Source organism: Hirundo rustica, chromosome 2 (genome assembly GCF_015227805.2).
Source record: "Hirundo rustica isolate bHirRus1 chromosome 2, bHirRus1.pri.v3, whole genome shotgun sequence".
Taxonomy (NCBI): domain Eukaryota; kingdom Metazoa; phylum Chordata; class Aves; order Passeriformes; family Hirundinidae; genus Hirundo; species Hirundo rustica.
Window position 1 is genome coordinate 21,948,888 of NC_053451.1, and position 22,953 is coordinate 21,971,840.

A 22,953-nucleotide genomic window follows, 5' to 3' on the forward strand; every position below is an offset into this window, starting at 1 on the left:
CTGCTCTGCCCATGTGTATTTGGAGAGTCCTTTGTGCAAAGTGGTGCACAGGTTTTATAAAAGGAGTCAAAGAAGATTGGCTGCAATCTAGTAAAGGTTGAGGAAGAAGGGACTTGGTGACCAGGAGTCTCCTGCTCTCTACCTCACTTGGAGAAGAGTGGAGCTGGGAGAATATCAGTCCAACCACAGCCCCAAATCTTCAAGTGTATCTTAGCCCCTAAGCCTAATTTTTTGTCATTTTTGTAAGTGTCTTTTGCTGTTTTGTAGCTGTTTCCTAAGGATCTTAGACCAAGACTATGGCTCTTACTTGGCTCCAAAACAAGTGCAGCACTCTGGCTCTTCATTTTGCACTTTCCTTTTCTGCTTGTGCGTGTGAAAAGGAGAGTTAATCACGTTTTCCATTCTTTCTTCTGAAAGCCTTAGGGAAAAGTGCTGGGGAGAAACAGTGCTATTACGGGTAAGCTTCCACATTATCCATAGCTAGAGTTGACAAAAACAGCACACAACTGGGACCGCAGCAAGTTTTGGGGTAAGGGGCAGTCAGGGGAAGACAGAGAGATCACCTGAGTCAACCTACTCCTGTTGGAGTAGGTGGAGATACTGAGAGCCCTGATCACCAACAGAAACTGCCAAGGACTGCACAAGGATCTCTACAGATCTTGCAAGGTATAACAAACAAGGAGTAGCTGTTAAGTAGGATGATTCACCTTTAAAAATTATTAATCATTCTATGAATTTTGATGAGGATGAGCAGATACAAAGTATTAATTGCTGTGTGATAGTTAATCTGTCCTCAGGTTGTGAGAGTCCTAATTAAAAAAAATTATATTCACTTTAGCATAGGTATGAGCATAGGTATTAAAATTCTGCCTGCAAAACATGTTAGATAGTTTGAGTCCTGGGTGAATTCAATCTGTCAGAGTTTATGGTATTTATCTGTGAGCGCTTACCATAAATATGTTTTTATAGGAGGTCTGGTTTTGTAGCCTACCAATACAGTGGCAATGCTGAAGGGAGTAGGAGTGTTTCTGTTGTCTATAATATGAGGATCTGGGGCCTTGAGATCAGCAATTCCAAAGTAATGAACATAGTTTTTATAGTGCCATACTCCAGTAACATCTTATTGTCAACTTTTCTTTCTACCTGTAAAGCTCTCCTTACAAAGTTTGTAGCAACAACTATTTTTCTCTAGTCTTGTTGGTATCGAGAACTTCAGTAAGGAAGCATAACTCCCTACAACAGGGATTCAGTAGCCTGACTTGGTCTGTTCTGTAGGGTAACACAGTCATCCTTCTTTTCCCTTCTTTGACAATAGCACTATTTAAAAACCTGTCCTGGGTAGTGGAAACTAAATGTGTTTCCTCATACAGGGCTGAGCTCTGACAAAATGTGAGCCATGAGAGACAAATTCTGTCTAAAGACTTGACCAAAGCAGGGAACTGTAAGGACTGGGTTTTAGAGTAGTCTGATCTTATTTCTGTGGTGCAGTTTGGAGGTGCTGCAGTTCCTAAAGTATCACTAAGAGGTTCTGTAGGATGTAAAGCTCATAGATGAGCAGCAGTGCAGCCTGCATACATGTGGTAATAGGAAAGGAACCTTACTTAGAAGCACCTCTTCCTATACCTCTCCTCTGCCCCTCAAGGTCCTCAAATACCATCTTTTCTCTCTCTGAGCAGAGAGCTCCCCCGTTTCTGCTTCTGATAATGTGGGGACCACCTGAGCATGGTATGAACTCTTTTTGAAGTACTCAGACTTTTGAAGAGATGTCATCTGAAATGTGAGCTGAAATATGATGTAGAAAGCTTGAAATCAAATCATTCCAAAGCCATCTGAGTCATGAGTTAGCAGTAGTGTCAGCTCTAGCTAACTTGTCCATAAGTTCTCAGATTTGTGCTGTCTTGGGACCTGTTTCAGCAGTAACCATCTGCATTATAATCCTGCAACCAAACTTGCCATTTGGTTCAGGTTTATAGTAAGTTTATTAAAATTCAAAGCCTTCTGTTAGTAGCATGTATCAGTTTTAAGACAATAAGACATTTCTATGTACATAGTTCTCTAGGGCAGGGAGATCCTATGAGTTTGTGAAATGCAGATTCCAGACATGGTTTGTTCTTATTCGGGGAAAAGCAAGCCAGTTATTTCAGGTTTGTTTCACATGAGGGCAAAACTAAAGTAACTTCACAGATGTTATTTGTAGGATAAGGCTTCCCCAGGGCAGGCAAGGCTGAACAGGATTATACAGAACAGATAAGAGATGAAGCAGGGGGCACAGTGGAGCTTGTGAATCGAGATATCTTAGCCTTGGTTGGGTATAGGCTGTGGTGTAGAACCTCATAGAAATGAAAAAAGAACTAGGAAGAGACCTGCACATGTAACTATCAAGGTCTTTATGTAATTTTGTAAAGGCTGCCAGATAATGCAAACAACAAGCTGCCTGTAGTTTGTGGGAAAAACCTTATGACTGTTTAGGGCTGTGGCCAATTATTGGCTGTAACAAATACCTAACACTGTATTGTGAGAATAATATCTAACTTCAATGGCTTCAATTCCTTTTTACCCTAACTTCAGCTTAGACTTCAATAAACTTTAACTTCAACTCAAACTCCGATCTATTTTCACTCAAGCTTTGACTCAAAGCTCCCTGCTTAGATTACTTTTACACCTCCTCTTTTGAAGTCCCATTTCTCAGTCCCCTGACAGGGTTACATACACTGAGTTACACTGAATTACTCCACATCATCCCTTGGTGAGAACATTCACACACCTTCGTGAACTGAGCTGATAGTGCAGTACTCTACGTAAAAAATAGAAGCCTCAGGGATCATCTTCTGAATGTGGTGCTGAACAGGTGATAGCCTGAAGCATGAAATCGGTTTGTGTATAGGTTATATAGGTGTGGATGACTGACTTAGACAGCACCTTCTTAAAACCATCACTCAATGCAGAATGCTCTGATCTCCATCAGCATGGAGGTCTGCACTCTTCAGCTCTGTGTGTGGTCATCTTCACTACACTGTGTGAAACTGTCAGTCATTCACTCTTAAAGACCACCCTGGTCAGGACAGCAAGGATGAGATGATACCTACATTGAGTTGTAAATAAATATTAGCAAGCATTTCAGAAAATAAATAGACTAGTAGAGTTCAACCGTAAAATGAAGAAGTCTGCTGGCATTCAACCAATGAAGAATAGATTCTGGTGAGTTTGTGTTTGTTGAAAGATTTTATTGGCACTTAATAAATAGGAAATAAAAGCAGATAGTAAGATTTTCTTCCTTGTTGTCTGCAGCACTACTGATGATGTTTCCAGCTGGTTGGCCTTAGATGCTTGGATTATTTTCGTTTGGCAGCACGTCTCTCATCTATTCTCTTTATAGCAGTCTTCACCCATCTCTGATCAGGACTTACACAGATTCTGATACCTCCTGCCGTGATAAACCTACAGGAAAAAGGAAAGCAAACCAGGATTAAATCCCAGTCTCTAAACCTGGGTCTCCTGTTCTTGGTTTTGATGCAGAACATGAGGAAAAATGTGGTAAAGCAATATTAGGTGCTGGAGTTTGTAGGTGTTAGTTGGAATAACAGCAGTTAAAAACATTATTTCCTTATTTATGACATAGGTAACATACATGGTCTTGTACTTATAAACTGATATTTTAAAAATCAAGCATACCTGCTCTTCTGGGACTTTATGCTGAATCATGATGAACATTTATCTCCCAGGAGCAGATCCCAGATGTGACAAAAATGCATGCTTGTGAGCTCAATCAACCAAACACAGCTCCTAGCAGGACTCAGAGTTACCCCATATTTCTCACGTGATCTGCCCCCTTGACTCAGTTCATGCAAGGAGCCTCTGACTGCTCCACCCTTGCTGAAATTTTCCCCCTCTCCCTGAGCACAAAGATGTGAGCTGGTCAGTGATTCTTCCTGCCATTATTCATGAGCAGCACACACCTCCCAGATTTCTGAGGCCCACTCCTCTTACCCTCTCAGGTGCCAGGTGACTCCTCCATGGAAGAACTGGAAGAATGACCTGGGCTAGGCAGATTTAGTGAGCTGGGCCATGATTTGTGCCATGGATTGTGTTCTGATGCCCCTTCCCTATTTGATGGTTTTGTGTTTGCATAAGGAAGTCTGAAGGGTGCATGGGATACTTACATGACGGCATTTGTTGGTACTTGCTGCTTTTCATAGCTCACAAGATTTCGGATGTTCAGCTGCTTTGTAGACAGAGTTACACAACTGAATTTGCGCATGGACTGACTACTAGCACTCCCTAGAAGGAAAAAATAGATAAATGAAAAGGGAATAAATATTTTATTGATATTTAGCCATAATTGCTGGATAAACTAGGAATTCCAAAAGACTCATAGTGGTGGTGAGACCACGAGAGTCTCATGGTGTACAGCCACAATACCAGTTATATCAGAGAGCTTAAGTTATTCTTTGTGATGCATCCTACCATCTCTAAATCGTTATCTATGCCCAGGGAGTCACTGCTTCCGTAGCAGTAGAGGAGTTTGACATCATTCATAATTAGGTCTGCATCATCTGCAAGTACCCATGAGCTTTTAGAACTGGCACTTTCCTGGGTGGATTTCCACATATATTTTGAATATGTATTAGTAATTCCTCCTATTTTCCAAGTGAAGAAAAGGAAAGCAACCCCACTTCTCTCACATTAAAAAGTAGTATTAACAAAAATAGTTGACAAAAAGGAGATATATCTGCCAGAAGAATAAATGTTTATATCCTCTGGCTATAACTCTGATTTCATAGGCAGTTGGGTGCTACTTAATCCTTAGGTTCCTCCAAGATTTTGATACAATTCAGAGAAATGCAGTGGTGATTAAAAAAGAGGATCAAAATATTGGTGCAAAATTTTCTGGGCAGTTGTTATCTTACATGATGATAGCTAAAACTGGGAGCTCATTTAGGTGAGATGAAGCATATATTGGTGTTAGTCTCCTCTTGCCCATTTCTGGTTTTCTCCTGTTCATGGAACACAGGTTTTGGAAAGCATGGGGGGAACAAACAGAACACTGCTCTACTCTGTGGGGTTTTTATAAAGAATTTAGAGAGCTACTGGCTTAAGAAAAGTCCAAGGGCTGTTCTGGTGTGCCTTGCTAAATGTAAAACCTGCTGCACACAGTCTCGCTATCTGTGAGCTGTTCTTTATTTGAAATAATTGGAATAGCTGAGACAAACACACATTAGTCTTTGGAGATAGTGTGGGATAGCCAGTGAAAAGGTACTGGCAAATCCGCTAATTCCTGAGATTTTGTTTGCCTGAAAGAATATCTCTTCTGATCTTGCTTTAGTCATGAGTAACACAATGTAGTTATTTGAATGATTCATGACCCATTTCTTACTGCATCAGACTGGTTCTCAAAATGTGGCATTAAGAGCTCAAAGACAGTCAAGCAATTGTTACTAGCTCTGGAAATATTTCCTCTGCTACTACACAGTCTGCAAGGAATAGCAGCAAAGCTTCTCTAAGGCTAGGAACAAACCCCAGCTGCTCTGCACCTATAACTACCTTTATTTCCAGGTCTATTTGGTATTTTTTATCATTCTTTCTAGTTCTTTTTTCTCTCTCTGGTAGACCATCTTGGTGTGCTTTTTCAGACTTTCAGGTGATACTTATGGCAAATTATACAGCCTGGACAATGACACTGGGATCTGGCAGTCCGTGATATGAAGCCGCTGTTGCCAGGATGATGAGCAGTGTCACCAAGGAAAATAGGAGGATTTAGTGGGATGTAGCTGAAGAGGCAGTGGGTCATCATAAAGGCTGTGTAGCTTCACAGTCCTGTGACTGATTAGCAGGTCTCAGTTTGGTTTTGGTGTGGTTTTGTGAAGACGCCTTTCCTCTGTTTCTGAGTGTATATTTGTGGGTTTGCATATGGCTTACATTGTTGGTGTTTTGTGTGATTTTTATGTGCCTGAATGAATCTAATTGGGATTAGAATGTGTGTGGTAATGGGTGTTTTCAGATGGTACTCATAGCCAAAAGTTACTGACCTAACCAGCACTGCAGACAAAATTATTTAAAGCACGGCTAATAAACAGGGCTCATCTCAGCGTTGGTGATTGGTTTGAAAGAAGATATTCAATTGTATGATTCAGTGAAAAGAGAGAAGGTACTGTATAAATCTGTTCTTCCCCCCACTTTTACTTCTCATTGATAGTTTCCCTCTCTGTATCACAAGATTGGTCTAGAAACAAGACAAGATGGGATATATGATATAGAACTGGAAGAACTTTTTAAAATAGTAGCATTAGAAGGATTAAGACTATATAATTAGAGAAAAAGAGAGAACAATTAATTCAATAAAATTCATATAAAAGTAATCTATCTGGAAAAAGAAAAAAGTACATCTTATTCAAGAAGCCTTTTTCAGGAAATGTTACTAACCTATAGTACACACAGGTGTATGGCATCAGTGAGAATAAATGACCTTGTGCCTTCAAGATTTTTTTGATTCTGAGAGGGAGAACATTGCACAGAAACCCTCCAAGTGCTCTCAGGCACAGACTCTCTCCTTGCATTAAGGCAGAAACCAATCACCCTCTGGTAGGACATCAGATGAAATCCCCCATGAAGCTGCCTTTTCTTGCAGTTTTCATCTGGATTTCTTGTGCGTTTTATCTTATAAATCAGCTGTCTGTAGCAAACCATCCTGCTCAGGAGATCACAGGTGCAATATGGAGCAATTCCTCTTTTCCTCTCGAGTTGCAAACTTACCTTTGACTGTGTGCAGAGTGAAGACGCCAAGCCAGAAGAGGAGCAGGATTGCTGCAGTGTGGTGCTTCATTGCTGTGGCTTCTGTGTCAAGGCAGAGCAGAAAGTTTCTACTGTCACCCCGTTTCTCAGGGTTTATATAATGTCATTCAGTGGTCAGTTCTTGTGTTCACTTTTAAGGTGTCATGGAGGACCTGACTATATGTGGAAAATTTGAGTGGCAGGACATTTTCTGGTGCAAGAGAACCACCTCCTCTCCCCCACCAGTGCTTAACCAGAGCCCCCCTGAGAAGGCTTTTCCTGCTCAAACCCACTGTGGTTGCACTTGCTTCTGTGCTGGGTTTATCTCAAGCTGCAAAAAGTGAGAGCTCTTGTGCTGTAGTGGAAACCTGCAATAAATGTTCCTGTCATTTCGCACTTCAGCCTTGAGACCTTTAGCTAAGCCGCACTGCAGAGACACAGAGTGACATTCATAATTACCTCACTGACCAATGAACCACTGGAAAGGGGGACTGTGAGCTAAAGGATGATGGAAACAGGAACATCTTTGCTCTTTCCAAGCAGCTGTGGGTAGTTTGTCATGTTAACATGTAGCTGTGGAGGAGTATCCCTGCTATCTCCTACGAGCAGTGGATTGTCAGAACTCTTGAGTTTTCTCTGTGATTTGATGTCTGATACCACTGTGCTGGGACAAGCAAGATTGAATACACCTTTGCATACAGATCCAGAGCCACTATGCCTTTTGCCAGTCAGGCATTACTAGTATGCAGTGGTTTCAAACAGGAAAAAGAGCTTGTAAAGGATTGTGTCACGGTTGCTTTGCCTTTTTTCTTTTTTTTTTCTTTTTTTGGGGGGGGGCGGGGGGAGAGGGGATTGTTTGTTTGTTTTGTTTTGTTGGTTTGGGGGGGGGGGGTGTTTGTTTGCTTATTCATTTTTGGATTTTTTTAGGGGAAGGGGATGGGTTGTGATGTGGACTTTCTAGTGCAAGGAATGGTGTCCAAGAAAGCAACTAGGCAATCAGAGAGGCATAATTTGTAGAAAAGACAAAACATTAATTGCAGTTTCATGTAAATGTGGTGCTGATAACAGGTCTGTCAGCTTGCCACAATTGTATCTCTATTAACAAGTGCCCTTTTCGGCACACTGTGCCAACCCTATGACCCAGGTTCAGCTGTCCTGCCTGTCTAATGTGGTCTAAGTTACTGGGCAGCACTGCTACAAGCCAATGTTTTTGGACCTGCAAATATTTGTCAGACCATTTGTGGACTTCGAGGCCACACACAAAGCAGCACCTCAGCTGGCATCTTCTTCCAGAGCCTCACAGCAGAAATCTTCTCACGTGCCCTCTGCAGCTCTATGGGAAAACCCAGCTAGTCCTGGTGTGAACAGGAAAACACCGGGCTACCTGGTGCCTGGGCTTGTGAACAGCTGTCAGTGCAGGGACTGGAGAAAGCATGAGAGTGTGCTGCTTTTGGCTGAGATGGAGTAATTTTCTTCTTAGTAGGTGGCACTGTTCTGTGTTGTGAATTTAGCATGAGAACAATGTTGATAACACACGGGTGTTTCAGTTGTTCCTGGCTAATGATTATTCTGAACCAGGGACAAATGCTAAATGTAATAGTTTTCTTAATTTTTAGCAAGGTCAAGAACTTTTAACTGTAATAATTGTGGTATGTACAGTGTTTCATGACAGCAGCCCTGCTGAAGGAAAAGAAATTTGCGGTGAGCAGAGTTTGGCCTAGTATCAAGAGTTTATGTATCAGGGCAGAGTTTGTAGTACTGGATTTTCTCATCCAGTAGTCAGCGTTAAAAAAGAGAGGCCAAGGTCTCCAAGAAGAAATTCCTATGCACTCCTAGAAATGAGTATCTTTAGTGGATGTTCAGCAGTCTCTTGAAGTAGAATTTGTGCCACCAGGTCAACTTAATCACTTTTGAAGACTAAATGAGGGCATTCAGCGACTTTCAGAGGGGACTTAAGAACCTCAGCTTAAACACAGCTGTATCTAAGTTAACTGGTTTTAGCAGGGACATTGTCACCCTCAGGGGATAAGCATCTGTCTCTGTCATCTCTAGAATCATTTGTATATGTGCCTTATGCAGGACACAGTAAGTGAAGTTAGGTGGACCCTAATGTGTTTTGATTATACATTGTTTCCTAACACTTGGAGTACTGGTTGAAGAATTAGCAGCAAGTGACATCCAGCTGTGATGTTTCCATGATTTTCTTCCCTTGCTTTTCATTGCTTTTACTCTGTAGTTTTCATTCTGATTTCATAAGTACCTGAAACAGTAGTTTGTGTTTAGTATTTTAATTCATATTATAATAGGGTAGAAGCAAACACCTTCTCAGTGCTCACATCTCAGCTGAGAGATGATTTCCAATCTATGTTACTGGCTTCAATCACATTTTTAATAACTACTGTTTTGTGCTGGTCTTGGCAGGACCCCTTCTTTAGAAATGTAACCCTATTAACAATACTTTCTCTTAATCATAATAGAGTTTTTGCTTGTAGACCATCTGTTACCACTACTACACTGCCAGCTTTTTCCTTCCAGCTTTTCCCTGGTCTTTCCATCTTTCCTTGATATATTATGTGCGCTTAAATAATAGTCAAAAATCAAATCAATCAAACTCTTCCTTCAGCCATTCAACTGGATGTATTCGGATACATAAAATTACACTGGGAATTATTTGGTTGGGAAGAGCCCAGAGACCTTTGCTCTTTCTTTCATTCAGTAATTTTGTTTTGGTTTAGTTCAATGAGCTTGTTTTGGTTTAGCTATACCCACACCTGATATCTACAAAAGGAGTACTCAGATCCTCATCTTTATAATCCTAGTCCTGTGAGATTTGGTTCTTTGAGAAATCCATTGTGGGAAGTCAACTAAACCCCATGCAATGCTGTTGCTGCAGAAAAACACAGAGGTGGCTGAAACTTGGTTCTGTGAATGTACCTAGATCTTGTACATGCTGAAACAGGACTCAAATACTTTTGTGAGTTTGTGGAATATTCTCAATCCATGCAGGGATACCTTCTAGCAGCTTTCCAGTGCCTGAAGGGCCCTTATAGAGAGCTGGAGAGAGCCTTTTTGTGAGGACGTGTAGTCATGGGACAAGGAGCAATGGCTTCAAACTGAACAAGGGTAGTCTTAGATAAGATTTAAGAAAGAAATTCTTTACTCAGGGGGTGGCAAGGCATTGGCACAGGTTGCCCACAGAAGCTGTGGATGCCCCATCCCTGGAAGTGTTCAAGGCCAGGTTGGAGGGGGCTTTGAGCGATCTGGTCTAGTGAAAAGCATCCCCACCCAAAGTAGTGGAAGTTGGATTAGGTAAAGTCCCTTCCAACACAGGCCATTCTATGATTCTGTTATATGAATTTCCTTTTTCTTCCTTGTTTTGTTGGATTTTTTTGTTGTTGTTATTTCTTTTTCTGCTTCCTCAGCTGTCACATAAAACAGAGAAGGCAGATTTTGTTTAGTGCTTCTTTTTTTGTGTGCTTTATCTGTAGGATCAAGGATGGGAACCAAGTCTTATTCTATTAGTCTTCAGCTGAAGGATGAAGACAGCTTTGTGAAAAATAAATAACTTCAGCTGAACCATGGATAGTCAGTGCCCAAAGCAGTAGAAATGCATCAGAACCAATTCATTGCTTCTGGATAAACCCAAGCTTTTCTCAGAACACTGAAGAAATTCAGATACTTCTGTTTCTCAGTTTTCTCAGTGGTACCTCACGCTTTGCAGAGAGCCCTTTGGCCAATCTGTATGTGTTTTGGATTCCTTTGCTCCATGACAGTCATCATGAGGAATATGTCGAAGACCTAAGATTGTTAGTGGAAAGGGGAAGTTACAGGAACAAGAGTATCATTGACACCTTAATAAAGGGATGGGACCACTGTTGGGCTAAAACCAATTTATTATTCAGATGAACATCAACCTCACAGGCCATGAGGTTTTAGAATAGCAAGAAGTCGGCCATAGCTCAAAGCAGTCACAAGTTTCTTTGTTACAAAGAAATATATAACATTCTAATCCAATAGAAAGTTTCCACAGAGTTTATTTTGGGTTTTTTTGACCTATCACCTTTGCTTAACTTTGCTGTACTGCATATACTTTTATCCAATGGGCTACAACTACACATACATCTGTGCGTATAACATATACCTGTATGCGAATAACATCTAAACTCTTAGCTTATTTTATAAAATTACATTACTACACTATAAAATTCTTTCCTGTCTTACTTAATACAGTTTCTTACTTGCTTAAGGCGTATTCTTACTTACAACTATAGAAACATAAGTTTGTAATTTTTCTGCTTAATGTCTGAGTACTTTTATTTTTACATTAATCCGAGCTTCTCTCAAGGCTTCAAGTCAAACCCGTCAGTAACTGTGGAACTTTCTGTATTTCCATTTCCTACACAAGAATGGACATCAGTGATATTTGTATGTTTCAAACATAACAGCGTGTGCTGTTATTTACAAGAATACAGATTTTTCCTTATTACTGCTGTTAAATACTTCTGCCATCATATCTGTTGAGAGGCAGGCTGTGTAACAATCACAATAAAGCACCAACTTCCAGGAAGCAAAGCAATAAGCACAACCAGTAACCTGGATTCAGCTTTTCCTATTTTACTTGCTACCTTCTGTTCCCTCCGCCCAATAATTGTTCCAATTCCTCAGCCTGTTTTCACGTGCTAAAGGAAACTGTGCATCCCACACACTTGTGGCTGTCCAGCTCAACGTGCTGTCAGACCTGCTGCATTGAATATCCCTTTTCTGCTGGGTTTTCCCCACTGCTGGAGGCACTATCTTGAGTTTTTCTGCTGCTGGGATGCTAGGTTTTAGAAAATTCATAGGGATTTTTGCCTTTTGTTTACCATAAATTGAAACTGGATTAAAATTAAAGATAGCAGATTAAAAAAAAATAAATAAATAATTAAGGGACACATGAATAATGTGAAATTCCCTTTTTTTTTTTTTTGAAAATGTCACCTTCTTGAACTTTCCAAAAGGGAATCTTGGAATTTTTCTTCTGGTTTTTGTTTGTTTGGGGGTTTTTTCCACCTTAAATAACTGATTTCTAATAAATGCATTTGTTTAAAACAATCATTATCCTTGTAAGCATTTTTAATAACCTTCATGAGGTCCTACCACAGAACTTAAACAGATATGACAAATTTTAACTTGTAATTATGATTTTAACCCCTATGCCTTCCAGTGGAGAAAAAACCAAACCAACAAACAAAAAAACCCCAAGACTTAAGCCAAAAAATCCTCAAACCCCCCCAAAAAAACCCCGCAAACCCAAGCCAACTACCCAAACCCCCCCAAACAAATAAAAAAACCCGTCAAAACACCACCCCCCCAAACAAAAGAATAAACCCAAAACCACCAAAACAAAACAATCTCCCTAAACAAACAAAACAAACCAATGAATCAAAAAAACCACCCCGACCCCAACCAACCAACTAACCAATCAAAACTAAACAAACCCTCCCCCCCAGAAAAACACAGAGAAGGCGTGAGAAAGAAATCACTCCCAAATTTTTGCAAGAGAAATCCATGGAGGTGTTTGTTTTTGTGGGTTGGTGGGGTTTTTTGGGTTTTTTTTGGGTTTTTTTTTTTTTTTTTTTTCCTTTTTTTTTTTTTCCTTCCCCCTTCCTTCAAAGAGCATTATGGTAGTCTCTGGAATAGGTACTTAGACTCTGAAGATGATGATCACACTTTCTAACTTTACTCCTGGTGAGACAGATTATGTTGCTTCACACTGGTTTTCATAATCAGACAATTTCGGGCCACATCCTGTTCTAAGGTGTTTTAGAGCTTCTTAAAACTGATCAGAGCACTTGATGGCCACCTGTGCAATGAAATGGAATTTTGGTGCTCTCGCACCTGTACCCTCAGATAGATACAGATTAAGAAGTAGTGATTTTTTATAAACTGGTTTCTGCATTAGCTATTTGCTCAGTGAGTCTGTAACAGTAGGAGATGCACTGTGCAGATGAAGGCTTAAATGAGAAGGGAAAAGGAGCTTACAGGGCGCTGTAGCAAATACCTACACTTGACAATATTCCACTCTGAACTTTCTAAAAAGGCGTACTTGAGGTTTATTTATTCTATGGTTTTTTCCTCCCTTGTAATGACACTGAGTATGAATCCACATGTTAGATAAATGCATCAGTCTATATTATTCACCTGAGTTCACTGCAGTGAGTGATGCAAGTGGGAGGCAAGGGGGATGGGAATATTCTCCCCCTCAAGTTAGCATTAATTCTATTCTTTGTAGTTTCAGACGGTTAAATGCTGTTTCACTTTTCCTTTGTAGACTACTTTTATCTCTCACTGAGGGCTGCAGAAACCCCTGTCATGTCTAAGACAGCAATAAATTAAGAGCTCCCTCCCATGGTTATCATATTCCTTGCACCTAATTTGCCTGTATTCCGTGTGGTCATGGACCTCTATATTCCTCACCCACGGTTCAGCATGGCCCCATGTGCAGCTCTCCACCCCGTGCAGCAAAGCCTATGGGGCACGGTGAACGCCTTCCCCCTCCTCTCCTCCACAAACCCTGCCCAAACCAGCCACATGTTCCTATGGCCAGCAAAGATGCCTGCTTGAGCCAGGTCTAGAGTCAGATTATCTGTTTGCTCTCTGGGCACTGGCTTATTTACTGACAGAGAACTCTGGTTTCTTCCATTCCCTATACTATCTTCTTTAAGATGAGTATTTTCCCTGTTTTTTACACAGAATGAGATGGAGGCCATCGCTCTCACACTGTCAAAGACATATGTGAGAACAGATGACCAAATCTTTGTTTGATGGGTTAGTTTGTACTTTAGGGCTGAGCAGATATTGATGCAACCCCAAAAGAAATGGGGTAAGAGTCAGCTGATTCACACCAGTTGCAGGATTCAGGGACTGTTTATCTCCGTTCTTACCGAGCTCCATCTCTTCTCTGTCAGTCCAGCTATGAGTTATTTTGCTTCCTCTTGCCATGTGCAACCAGCAAATTTGTGTAAGCAAAGACACTTCTCTTGCATAGCCCTTCTGTCTAGAGATTCTCAAAAGGTTGTAGGAGTATTGGACAGTTTAATCCCCAAAGAAAAAAAGGTCTGGATCTAGCAAAAGAGGGAATTATTGCTACAGCAGTGTAACGTTCCTCAAATTGTCTGTGAAGAGGACACTGTCGTTTTCAGGCACCACTTGTCTTTGCTGGATTGCTGTGCTCTGTCAGTGGATAGAGCTCTATTTTTCCATTAGATGTAGAAGAAACTGCATGGCCCAGGTCTCAAAGGCATTAGAAAATAGCTGCTGTGAAATAAGTAGGAGCTGGACTCTGCCTAGGGTTAGCAGTAACATTTTTCAGTGACAATTTGCTACAGTTATTAGTGTTTAGGTAAGATTTATATGTGTGTTGTATTGTTTGGCATTTAAACCCATGGGAGGCGTGCAGATCTGGTGCTCCTTGCAGAACTGCAGGAGTTCCCTCGTAGAGGACTGGAACTGGGACATTTTCAAACGCTTCTGTCTCCAAATTTGTGCCTCAATCCTTCCATCACAGGCTTGGTTGACCTCGCAATTGGGATTTATTGTTCATCTTTGAAGCATTCTCGTGCTCTTACTTGTTCTCTTCTTTCTACCATGTTTTGTGACTAAATATAATCCATTCCTGTGTTTCTTCTTTGTGAGGGAGCACAGCTCTCATTACAGATCAACTTAACAGCTCCTCAGCTGGATCATACTCCAAAGCTCTGCCTAACTCCTCTAGGCTGTGTCCATTTGCTTCTCCTCTGAGTAGGGTGACAGGTGGATCATGGAGGATGTTCTCCCTTTCTCCAGACCTTGGCTTCTTGGGTAGGTGGCTTGTGCAGAGGGTAATGAACCCTGCCACTGTGCCATCCTCCTACAAGCACACACCAGCTTGTAGGGAGAGATGTAGAGCTTCCAGAGAATGTTGTGAGGGGAAGTAGACAGAGGTAGCTGCAGTCTGGTCCCTGGACGTCGTAGCCTTTAATAGCTCATCTATTTCCTTATTGCTGAATATGTGTTTTGTGATTTAAGCTTTACCTTGGGGGGGGGGGAAAAAAAAAGTTTGAAAGGTGTGCCATGAACCCAGGGCCTTAAACCTGGGAGAGCTGGCTAGCCTGAGGAGCCAGGGGAAAAGCGAGATTGAAAAGAGAAGAAACTGGCAGGCAAGTGTTAAGCACGTTCTCCCTGGACAGAGCTGTTGAAGGGAGGAGAGGAGGAAATTTCAAGGATTTAGAGGCTTGGTTGCCTTGGGGACATGGAGTCTAATAAAATGAATTTCAAGGGCAAACTGAGCTGGCTTATTTTATTGAGAGGAAAGAAACTGAATGACGTTTGCCATATTGTGAACAGCCTCATTCTTCTCAGTCAGGGGCTGGAGACACTGATCTTAGACTTGCCTTGGCCTCACTCCAGGTTAGAAAGAGATGCCTTTTCCCAGCAGCTATTCTCTGTAGCAGCCTTTGTCAAGCAGGTCAGGTTCTGTGGTCTGCTGGTCCTTTCTGGCCTGAAAAACTGCTGAAAGCCACTTCCCATCAGCAGGGCTTGCCTTGCAGCAATTCAGTTTCAGATTACTTTGGGCATGACCTTGTGTAAGCCTGTTCCCAGCAGGGAAAGAGGATCAAGTTCAAAGAGGTGAAAATCAGGTTTAGTGCCTTCACGGTCCTGGTGTGCCTGGGAAGCTCCCTGCACTCTGATTTCTCTGGATGGGTAGCTCCAGCTAGAGCCTAGCAATGGGAAACTGGTGAGGCAGAAGAAATAATGTTCCACCTCTCTGCCCTTCTAAATGGGGGTTGTCCAGCAGATTCCTTCCACAACAGGTTTTGGGTTTCTTTCCTGTCTGTTGGTGGCTTCAATGAAGAGATGCCATGCCAAGTCATCATGGTGGTCCTTTGTGCAAAAAAAGAGCCTCACTTTTTCAGAAAACTCTACAGAAATATTCTAAAGTCTGGATTTCTCTTTCACGCTACTTATTTCCTCCTGTAAACTTTTGCATGTGGCATATATGCAAAATGTTGCTATGCCTACACAGTAAGAATATTGTTGATTTCCTCCTCTGTATCTAAAATATATGTTTTTAAGAGATTTGGATTTATGATATCTAGCTTTTCCAATCTGAAATTCCTAGAAACTGAAGCTCTCCAAAACATGATGTCAGATTGAAACACCATTGCACTTTTTTATCAAAAGAAGGGTTTGATTTCTGTGCTGATAATTTTGAGTACATAAGGATATGGTTGCATCATACTGTCAATACCTTCTTCAAGATCTTGAGGGAAAACTTTACTCTAGAAGTTGAAACACAAACCAAAAGCTGTCCTTATCTTCCATGAAGCACTTACTGAGTAGGGAAGCAAAGTTAGGGAATGTAACTGTCCTCATTGCACCGGGAATTCTGGCAACGTTGAATGTCAGATGACAAGTCCCTTGGGCGCTGCTCTAAAATAATGCTGGTATTATTGTTTCCCTGTTTCTTCCGTTGGGCATATGGTTCCAAATAATAAAACAAATGAGATGAGTGCTAGCCCGGCATGTGAAACCAAACCTGTACCTTCTCCTGCTGCTCGTGCCTCTGACTCACTTTGAAATGAGATGCCGGGCATAGGTCTCGTTCATAAAAACAACTGGGTGGCTTGAAATATATAAAAGCTCTCTGGTGCAAAAATGCTCTCACGTGGCAAAAGCTAGACAGGTGTCACAGTTTTTCCTTTCATCTTGGAGAGCTCTGTTTGAGCCCAGCCTTCTCTGTGGGGCTGTTGGCCAGGAAGTGTGTGCTCAAACACACGTCTGGCTAAGCAGGGTGCCTCGGTGCTGCCTGCACCTGTACTGTTGTAGAGCAGCAGTTCCAGGAGGCACAGACACCTGGGCTTTTTTCTTCTGTTTTCTTTAAAAGACTGGACTCCAGAGAAACTTTGATCAAGGTCAGCTTTGCTTCCTGTTCCTGTCTGTATATCTGTTTTCCACACAATCACAGGCAGGGAGTGATGTGCCTCTGCAGGCTTGCCAGGTTGTAAGCTGACCCAGTTGGTGACATCGAAGTTCCAAATGCTGTCGAAACTGGGTTCCAACCCCAGCTGAAACTGGCTGTCCTTGTTTTCCCTTAAAATAAACAGTATGCTAGTTGGTGAGTGCAGTCCTGGGGCCATTCTTACTGGAGGGTATGGGCCTTCCCAGTGAATTTTGGGATCCTGTTCTGAGAATATGAAAGGCTGTCAGCTTATATAAAGTCTTATGCAAGGAATTATTCTAGGGAGAATTCAAAGCTGATTTTTTCCTCCCACCTGTGGCTATCCATTACATTTTGCCCTCGTGTTCTTTCCATGCCTTTTTTATTCTTTAGTGAACTTAATACCTAAGCTACTGAGCACATTAGTAATGCTTCATTGCAGCCCCTAGTGGCTGTGCTGAAATGCTGTAGCTCTGTTATGGAAGTGGGGATGTCCTTGGCCTCTTACTCAGCTGCTCTATGAGCAGGGAAAACAGCACCTTTATTAATATGAGGCTGGAGTCGTTGGAGTGAGTCCTGAGGAGGCCATCAAGATGATTAGAGGGATGGAGCACCTCTCCTATGAGGAAAGGTTGAGAGAGTTGGGATTGTTCAGCCTGGAAGAGAGAAGGCTTCAGGGTGACCTAATTGCAGCCTTTTGGTACCTGAAGGGAGCCTGCAAGAAAGATGGGGATCATGTAGTGACAAAACAAGTGGGAATGGCTTCAAACTAAAAGAGAATAGGTTTAGATTAGGTATTAGGGGGAGGTTGTTCCCTGTGTGCGTCTTTTATGGTATTTGGCCTATGTCCTGGCTATTTAGAGATCTACTTTGCCTATAAATGTGTGAAGAATTGTCTCAGTGTGAGTTATTGATGGACTTGGTATTGTGCCTGCATGGTCCCTACCCAGAGCTGTTGCAGACTTGCCTGGCTGGGAGTGGTCTGGGGGCGAGCTGTGCTGGGATGGGGACACTGGGTGCTCTGGGGACATGGGTGGGGGTGGGGAACTTGGGGGCAGTGGCACTTCCACCACAAGAGGAGAGCCCCCTGGAACACACCATCAGGGCCTTGGGTGCACAGGGCAGCGCCATAGAGCGACTCCAGTGAGGAGCAGCCCTGTGCTGATACAAACCGTAGGAGCTGATGCTGTGCTCTACAAGCCTTCACCTCCCTCGTGTACTCCAATTTGGGTTTGCTCTCCTGCATATTTCAGATCTCTGCAGGACAGATTTAGTTGAATAATTAGTTTCTTTTATTGTTTCATCTATTTAGAAGGACTTTCTTTGTGGGGTGATTAGTGACACGACACTGGAACCAGCTTCATCCTGCAGTTTACTCTGAAAACTGCTGATATTTCTGTACTTTTTGTATCCAAAGATTGCACTGCTGCTGGGGATAGGCAGCTGCCTCTGGATTAAGTAGATTGCACTGGTCAGAAGAGATTTACACTTAAATTTTTAAATTTGGCATTGAAACATTGGTCCAGATGTATTTTGAATGTATTTTGAAATTCCTGTAATAATACTCTTTCTGCTTGTTAGAGATCTCCTGTGTGGGCGTTTGTCAGAGGTCTAAGTAAGACATATCAAAGGAAAGGTAAAGAACACAAGTGGGAAAAAATTTAATGCACACAAGCATTTCTGCTCAAAAACTAAACCTAGCAATTGTGCTTGTCTGATGTAGAAATAGAAGATTGCTTCTGACTTGTACGATGTATACAACTGAAGTTGAGAAAATTCAACTCAAAATTTCAGTTTTGGATTCTCAGAGGAAAAATTATCTATTGATAATGAATTGCAATTATTTAATAAATAATATTAAAATAATAATTTTACTTGTTACAATAAATTATTTCAGAAGCTTTTTCGTGATTGGTTTTCAAATTAGAATGAAGGAAACTTCATCAGATTAAATAATTTTCTAGCAATCAGTGTCTCATTCAACAGGATCCACTAAGGATTGATTTTAAGTCATGTCAATTTTAAATCAATAAGCTTAAAATTGTCTTTTAATTCGGTGACACAAATTACATTTTTTTGTACTCGCATTTTCCAAAATCAAGAATTGTGACACTAACTATAAAATATATTAGTTTGATTTCAAATGAAATTCTTTACACAGTATGGTTGGAAGTCTTTTTATCTGAAAAAGATATTCTGTGTATCCTTAAGCAATTATAAAATATTTCTTTACATTCTAATATTCCCACTATAGTAGATTTAGGAAAAGGGGAATGAAATATTTCATTTCTGACCCAATTACTTTTCTGTTTATTTTTTGTATCGAGTTAATCTTGGAAAAAGACTGAAACACGGACTTATACATTGAATGCCTGCATTCTAAATAATTTCTAATATGACTTAATAGATTTTCCACACTGAACAACTTTCAAAATATTCAGTAAAAGTTGCACTTTAAAGAATTATGGATAACAACAGTGAACATGCCAATATAGAAAATCTGTAGGTGCTGGCATTTGGATGAATTGAAAGTTTCTTAACTCAGGAAATGGTTTGTTGTACATCATAAATAAAGAGGAATATGATAATTTAGTTAAAGATGTTTCACCCCATTCTTTCAATTAAAAAAAGAAATTAACTTCTGTAACTACTTACAAAAGCTCAATTAGTCAATAAATGATAGTTTAAAGTTGCTTAATTTATAGTATTATAATTAATTATTAACATTTGTTGTTTTAAGTTCATTTGAAATACAAAATCAGTTCATTTCTACAATAATATAATCAGAGAAAAACTTGAAACCTATATTCTAGTACTTTGAATAAATTATTTTTCCCTACCTTGTTTACTTATTACAAATTGAAATTTCAAAAAAGATAAAGCTACCTTCTTAAATATAAAGATTGCTGAAATGAAAGAAAATAGTAGTCAGCAGTGATTACAGAAAATTGATGTGGGTGATTTGAAGTAGGAGCTCAGGTTTATAATGTCTATATAAATGTAGTTTTTCCTCATACTGAAACTAATCTAAGAGGATTATTTTTTTTCTGTCTGTACTTCCAATTAGCGGTCTGTGTTTAAACTCAGGGCTGGAGAGGGGTGTTCAGCTGGTGCTGGTTAAATGACTGCTCTGGATGAGGACTTTGGGTGGCAGTAGGTCCTCTCCCTCCCCACATGGCCTTGAGCTTGAAACTAGGACATGAAGCTGTACCAGTGGAATCCAAATTCCTGGGGGCAAATCCACACCTGCTCACTTCCTTGCAAGGAGTAGTCCTGAGAGGTTCGAAGTTATGCTTCTTTTATGTTGAGCCACTTAGCTATGTAAACGTCTTATAAAGAGCAATAACTCAAACCTCTGATTTTTTAAAAATGTATTTGAAAGCGAGTCTAAATTCTGCTCCATTTTTGGCACTGGGAAGTTGAATTGGCAGGTAGAAGTTGTGGAATATTGCATTGTTTGCTTCATTTTATTGTTTTCTTTGCTATTTTTACTGTCAGCCTTTCAGGCTTTGATCAAAGAAAGCTTTGAATACTTTCTTCTTCAGCTCTTCAGAAACTCTAAATTTAGATCAACCAATTTCATAAATACAGAGCCCTGTTGTTTAAAGAAAGTCAGCCCTTCTCAGCGTGATAAAATGCACCTCTTCAATGAGGAATCTAAACCAGAGAATTAGAAGTTTTGCTTCATCTAGAAGAATTCTGCCAAGTAACTTTGTAAAATGATGTCATTAAAAATGTGTAGCTTAAAAAACTCTTTCATGTACATTTAACAGAGATGAAACTTGACTTTCTTTGCATGTTCTTATTAATGTAGTCTAAGTGGAAATATGAAGTTACATTGTGAAAAGAGAGGAGATAAACACACCAGAAAAATGGGAAATAAACACATTAAGCCCATCTCAGACTGACTGAAGTGCAGAAAATAATCAGATTCACTAATGGACCCATTTTACTGCCTTAACTCTTGTAATTTATCCTGAATCAGGCTCTGCTGTTCTACCAGTTGCTTTTATTTTATCCCTTGAAAGCAAAATAATGTGCATCTAACATCTCTGATATTGACGTGACCCAAAACACGTCTGTCTGTCTTCGCAGTTTGTTACAGGATGATAGCGTTTGTGCTTTCTTCTTTCCTTCTCCAAATCTTCAGTCTTGACTCTTCTACTGTTATTGTTTAAGGTTGGAGTTATATGACATACTGGACAAAAACACAGAAAGTTTCTACAAGATAAAAGGAATTTACGTGTGGAGTATTTGATTGCACAACTTTTGTCTTTTTTACTCAAGTTGTGAACCCCTATTTTAATAGAATTATTATTGAATAACATACTGCGGTCACTGACATGCTGTCTTGGGCTCAGCAAGATAATTATGTCAAGGTTCTGTCAGATTAATAAATCATCTTATAAGTTGAAGATTAAATACTGGCACAAACATTTAAGTTAGGTCATGTATTATATTTTTTCTTTTTCATCTTGTTCCCAATGTTGTCAAGAATTAGTATCTGAGGATGGTTCACCACACTTTTTTTTTTTTGTCTAGTAATTCATCACATCCTGGATGAGGAGTTACAGGGCATTTTTTTTTAAGTCCTTCAAATCAAACATTTGTTGGCTGCTGTCAAAGGGAGGGTCAGCTGATTCCTGATTTCAAAGGAGATGGCATTGGCTGTGTAAGCTTGAGGATGGGATGCATCTTTTCTTTTGTACAACTTGCATCGTAGGTGATCCTTTAACAGCATTGCACATCTTGTCTCTCTCAGTGGTTCCATCAATTATTCAGAGCTATTGGCCCCACATTAAGTATAGCAATCGCTTCAGTTGAAAGCTTTAGGATGGATATTTTTGGCCTAAGGAAGAAATTTTTTTGTCATCAAAATAAGATCCAGAAACTCCAATCCTGCACCAAGAGTCATTGTGGCAGATAATAAACGAATATGTAACGAAAGAATACTCTGTGAAGGACAAATCCAAAACCGAAGCAAACAGCTGAAAGGTCTATGCCAAACAGGCACCCAAAGTCACATTTGAAGGAAGATTCCTCAGTCTGGCAGCAAAACTGTCATTATGGCAAACCATTTCAGGTTATGTTGTGAGTCTGTCTAACCATATAAACACTTGTATATGTTGCAGACATTATATCAGATTCTTTGTTTCGTATCAGATTTTTCGATAGAGGTGTTAAGTCACATCTGTGTGACTGTTTAGATATACAATATTAATAGCACATTGTAATAGCACCATTTAGATTTTTTTGCAAGCTGGAAGGCCTGGTAGCCCATTTCTCCTTCACTCTGCTGGTCAAATACATAGGCAGGTGGGGAAATGTTTTCTTTTCAGGGAATTTCTGTTACAGAAGTTTCAGCGGTCAATGCTGACCTGAGAAAGAGTTGTTTGACTTCTCCTGTGTTTCCTTCTGTGTGCTTTTACTGCACACACATGCAGGAAAGGGAATAAGGAAACAGGAAAGTATCTCCAAATCTATTGGTACAGAATTGGAGAATTCATAGACATTCTCCTAGGAGAGGGCAGTGTTCCGCTATGCAATCTGCTTTGCACAACAAAAGAACTGGGGATTTTCAGTTCTGCTCATAAATCTGCTCTCCCAGCTGACATTGATTTAAAGATTAAATTAATACCTTCACGTACATGACAACAAAAAGAGTACATACTCATGTTGAGAGGGATGGCAAGTGTTAAGCTAAAAAAGAGGAAGTGTCTTTATTAAGAATTAAATCAAAGATGATAATACCAACAGTAGGATTAATAATTTAATATCAAAAAAAATGCATAAGAGTATGGAGAGCAAGGTAAATGTTATTTTTACAGCCAAAATACCTACAGACACAACCCACAGAAGTGTTACCTATGGAAGTTGTAACAAAAACATACCCATGTTATCAATGTTGGTTTGGTCACAAATCCCAAACATAACACCATGCAAGTTATCACACAGAAGATTAACAGCCCAAACCAGAAAAGGATAAAATATCCCTTGCCTTTTGAAAATATAGATGACTAAGAGTTATGGCCTGTAGCATTAGATCAGCCTGGAATTTTTACATGAAACAAACAAACAAAACATCTTGATATGAGTCTTTGAGCAAGGGAACTCCTGGGCACCTAGCTCAACATAGTTAATTTTGTCTCTTTTTTTCCTTCCCCTGCATAGACATGTGTTTTGTTTGTTGGGCTTTTTTGTTTTTGTCAATGTTTCTTTGTGGTATA

The 22,953-nt window shown here is 40.3% G+C and overlaps 1 protein-coding gene and 1 long non-coding RNA gene across 2 annotated transcripts in view; one reads left to right on the plus strand and one right to left on the minus strand.

Annotated features, from left to right (window-relative positions):
• The window catches only part of LOC120749610 (uncharacterized), a 251,744-nt gene that overhangs the window by 70,299 nt on the left and 158,492 nt on the right, over positions 1–22,953 (plus strand). The gene's annotated exons all lie outside the window — the stretch shown is intronic.
• On the minus strand, positions 3,313–6,835 carry LOC120749609 (lymphotactin-like). Its single transcript, XM_040057173.1, has 3 exons — positions 6,751–6,835; positions 4,161–4,278; positions 3,313–3,438 (listed from the first exon to the last, which is right to left on the minus strand). Exons 1-3 carry the CDS (start codon positions 6,818–6,820, stop codon positions 3,333–3,335), a joined length of 294 nt encoding a protein of 97 aa, XP_039913107.1. The 5' UTR covers positions 6,821–6,835; the 3' UTR covers positions 3,313–3,332.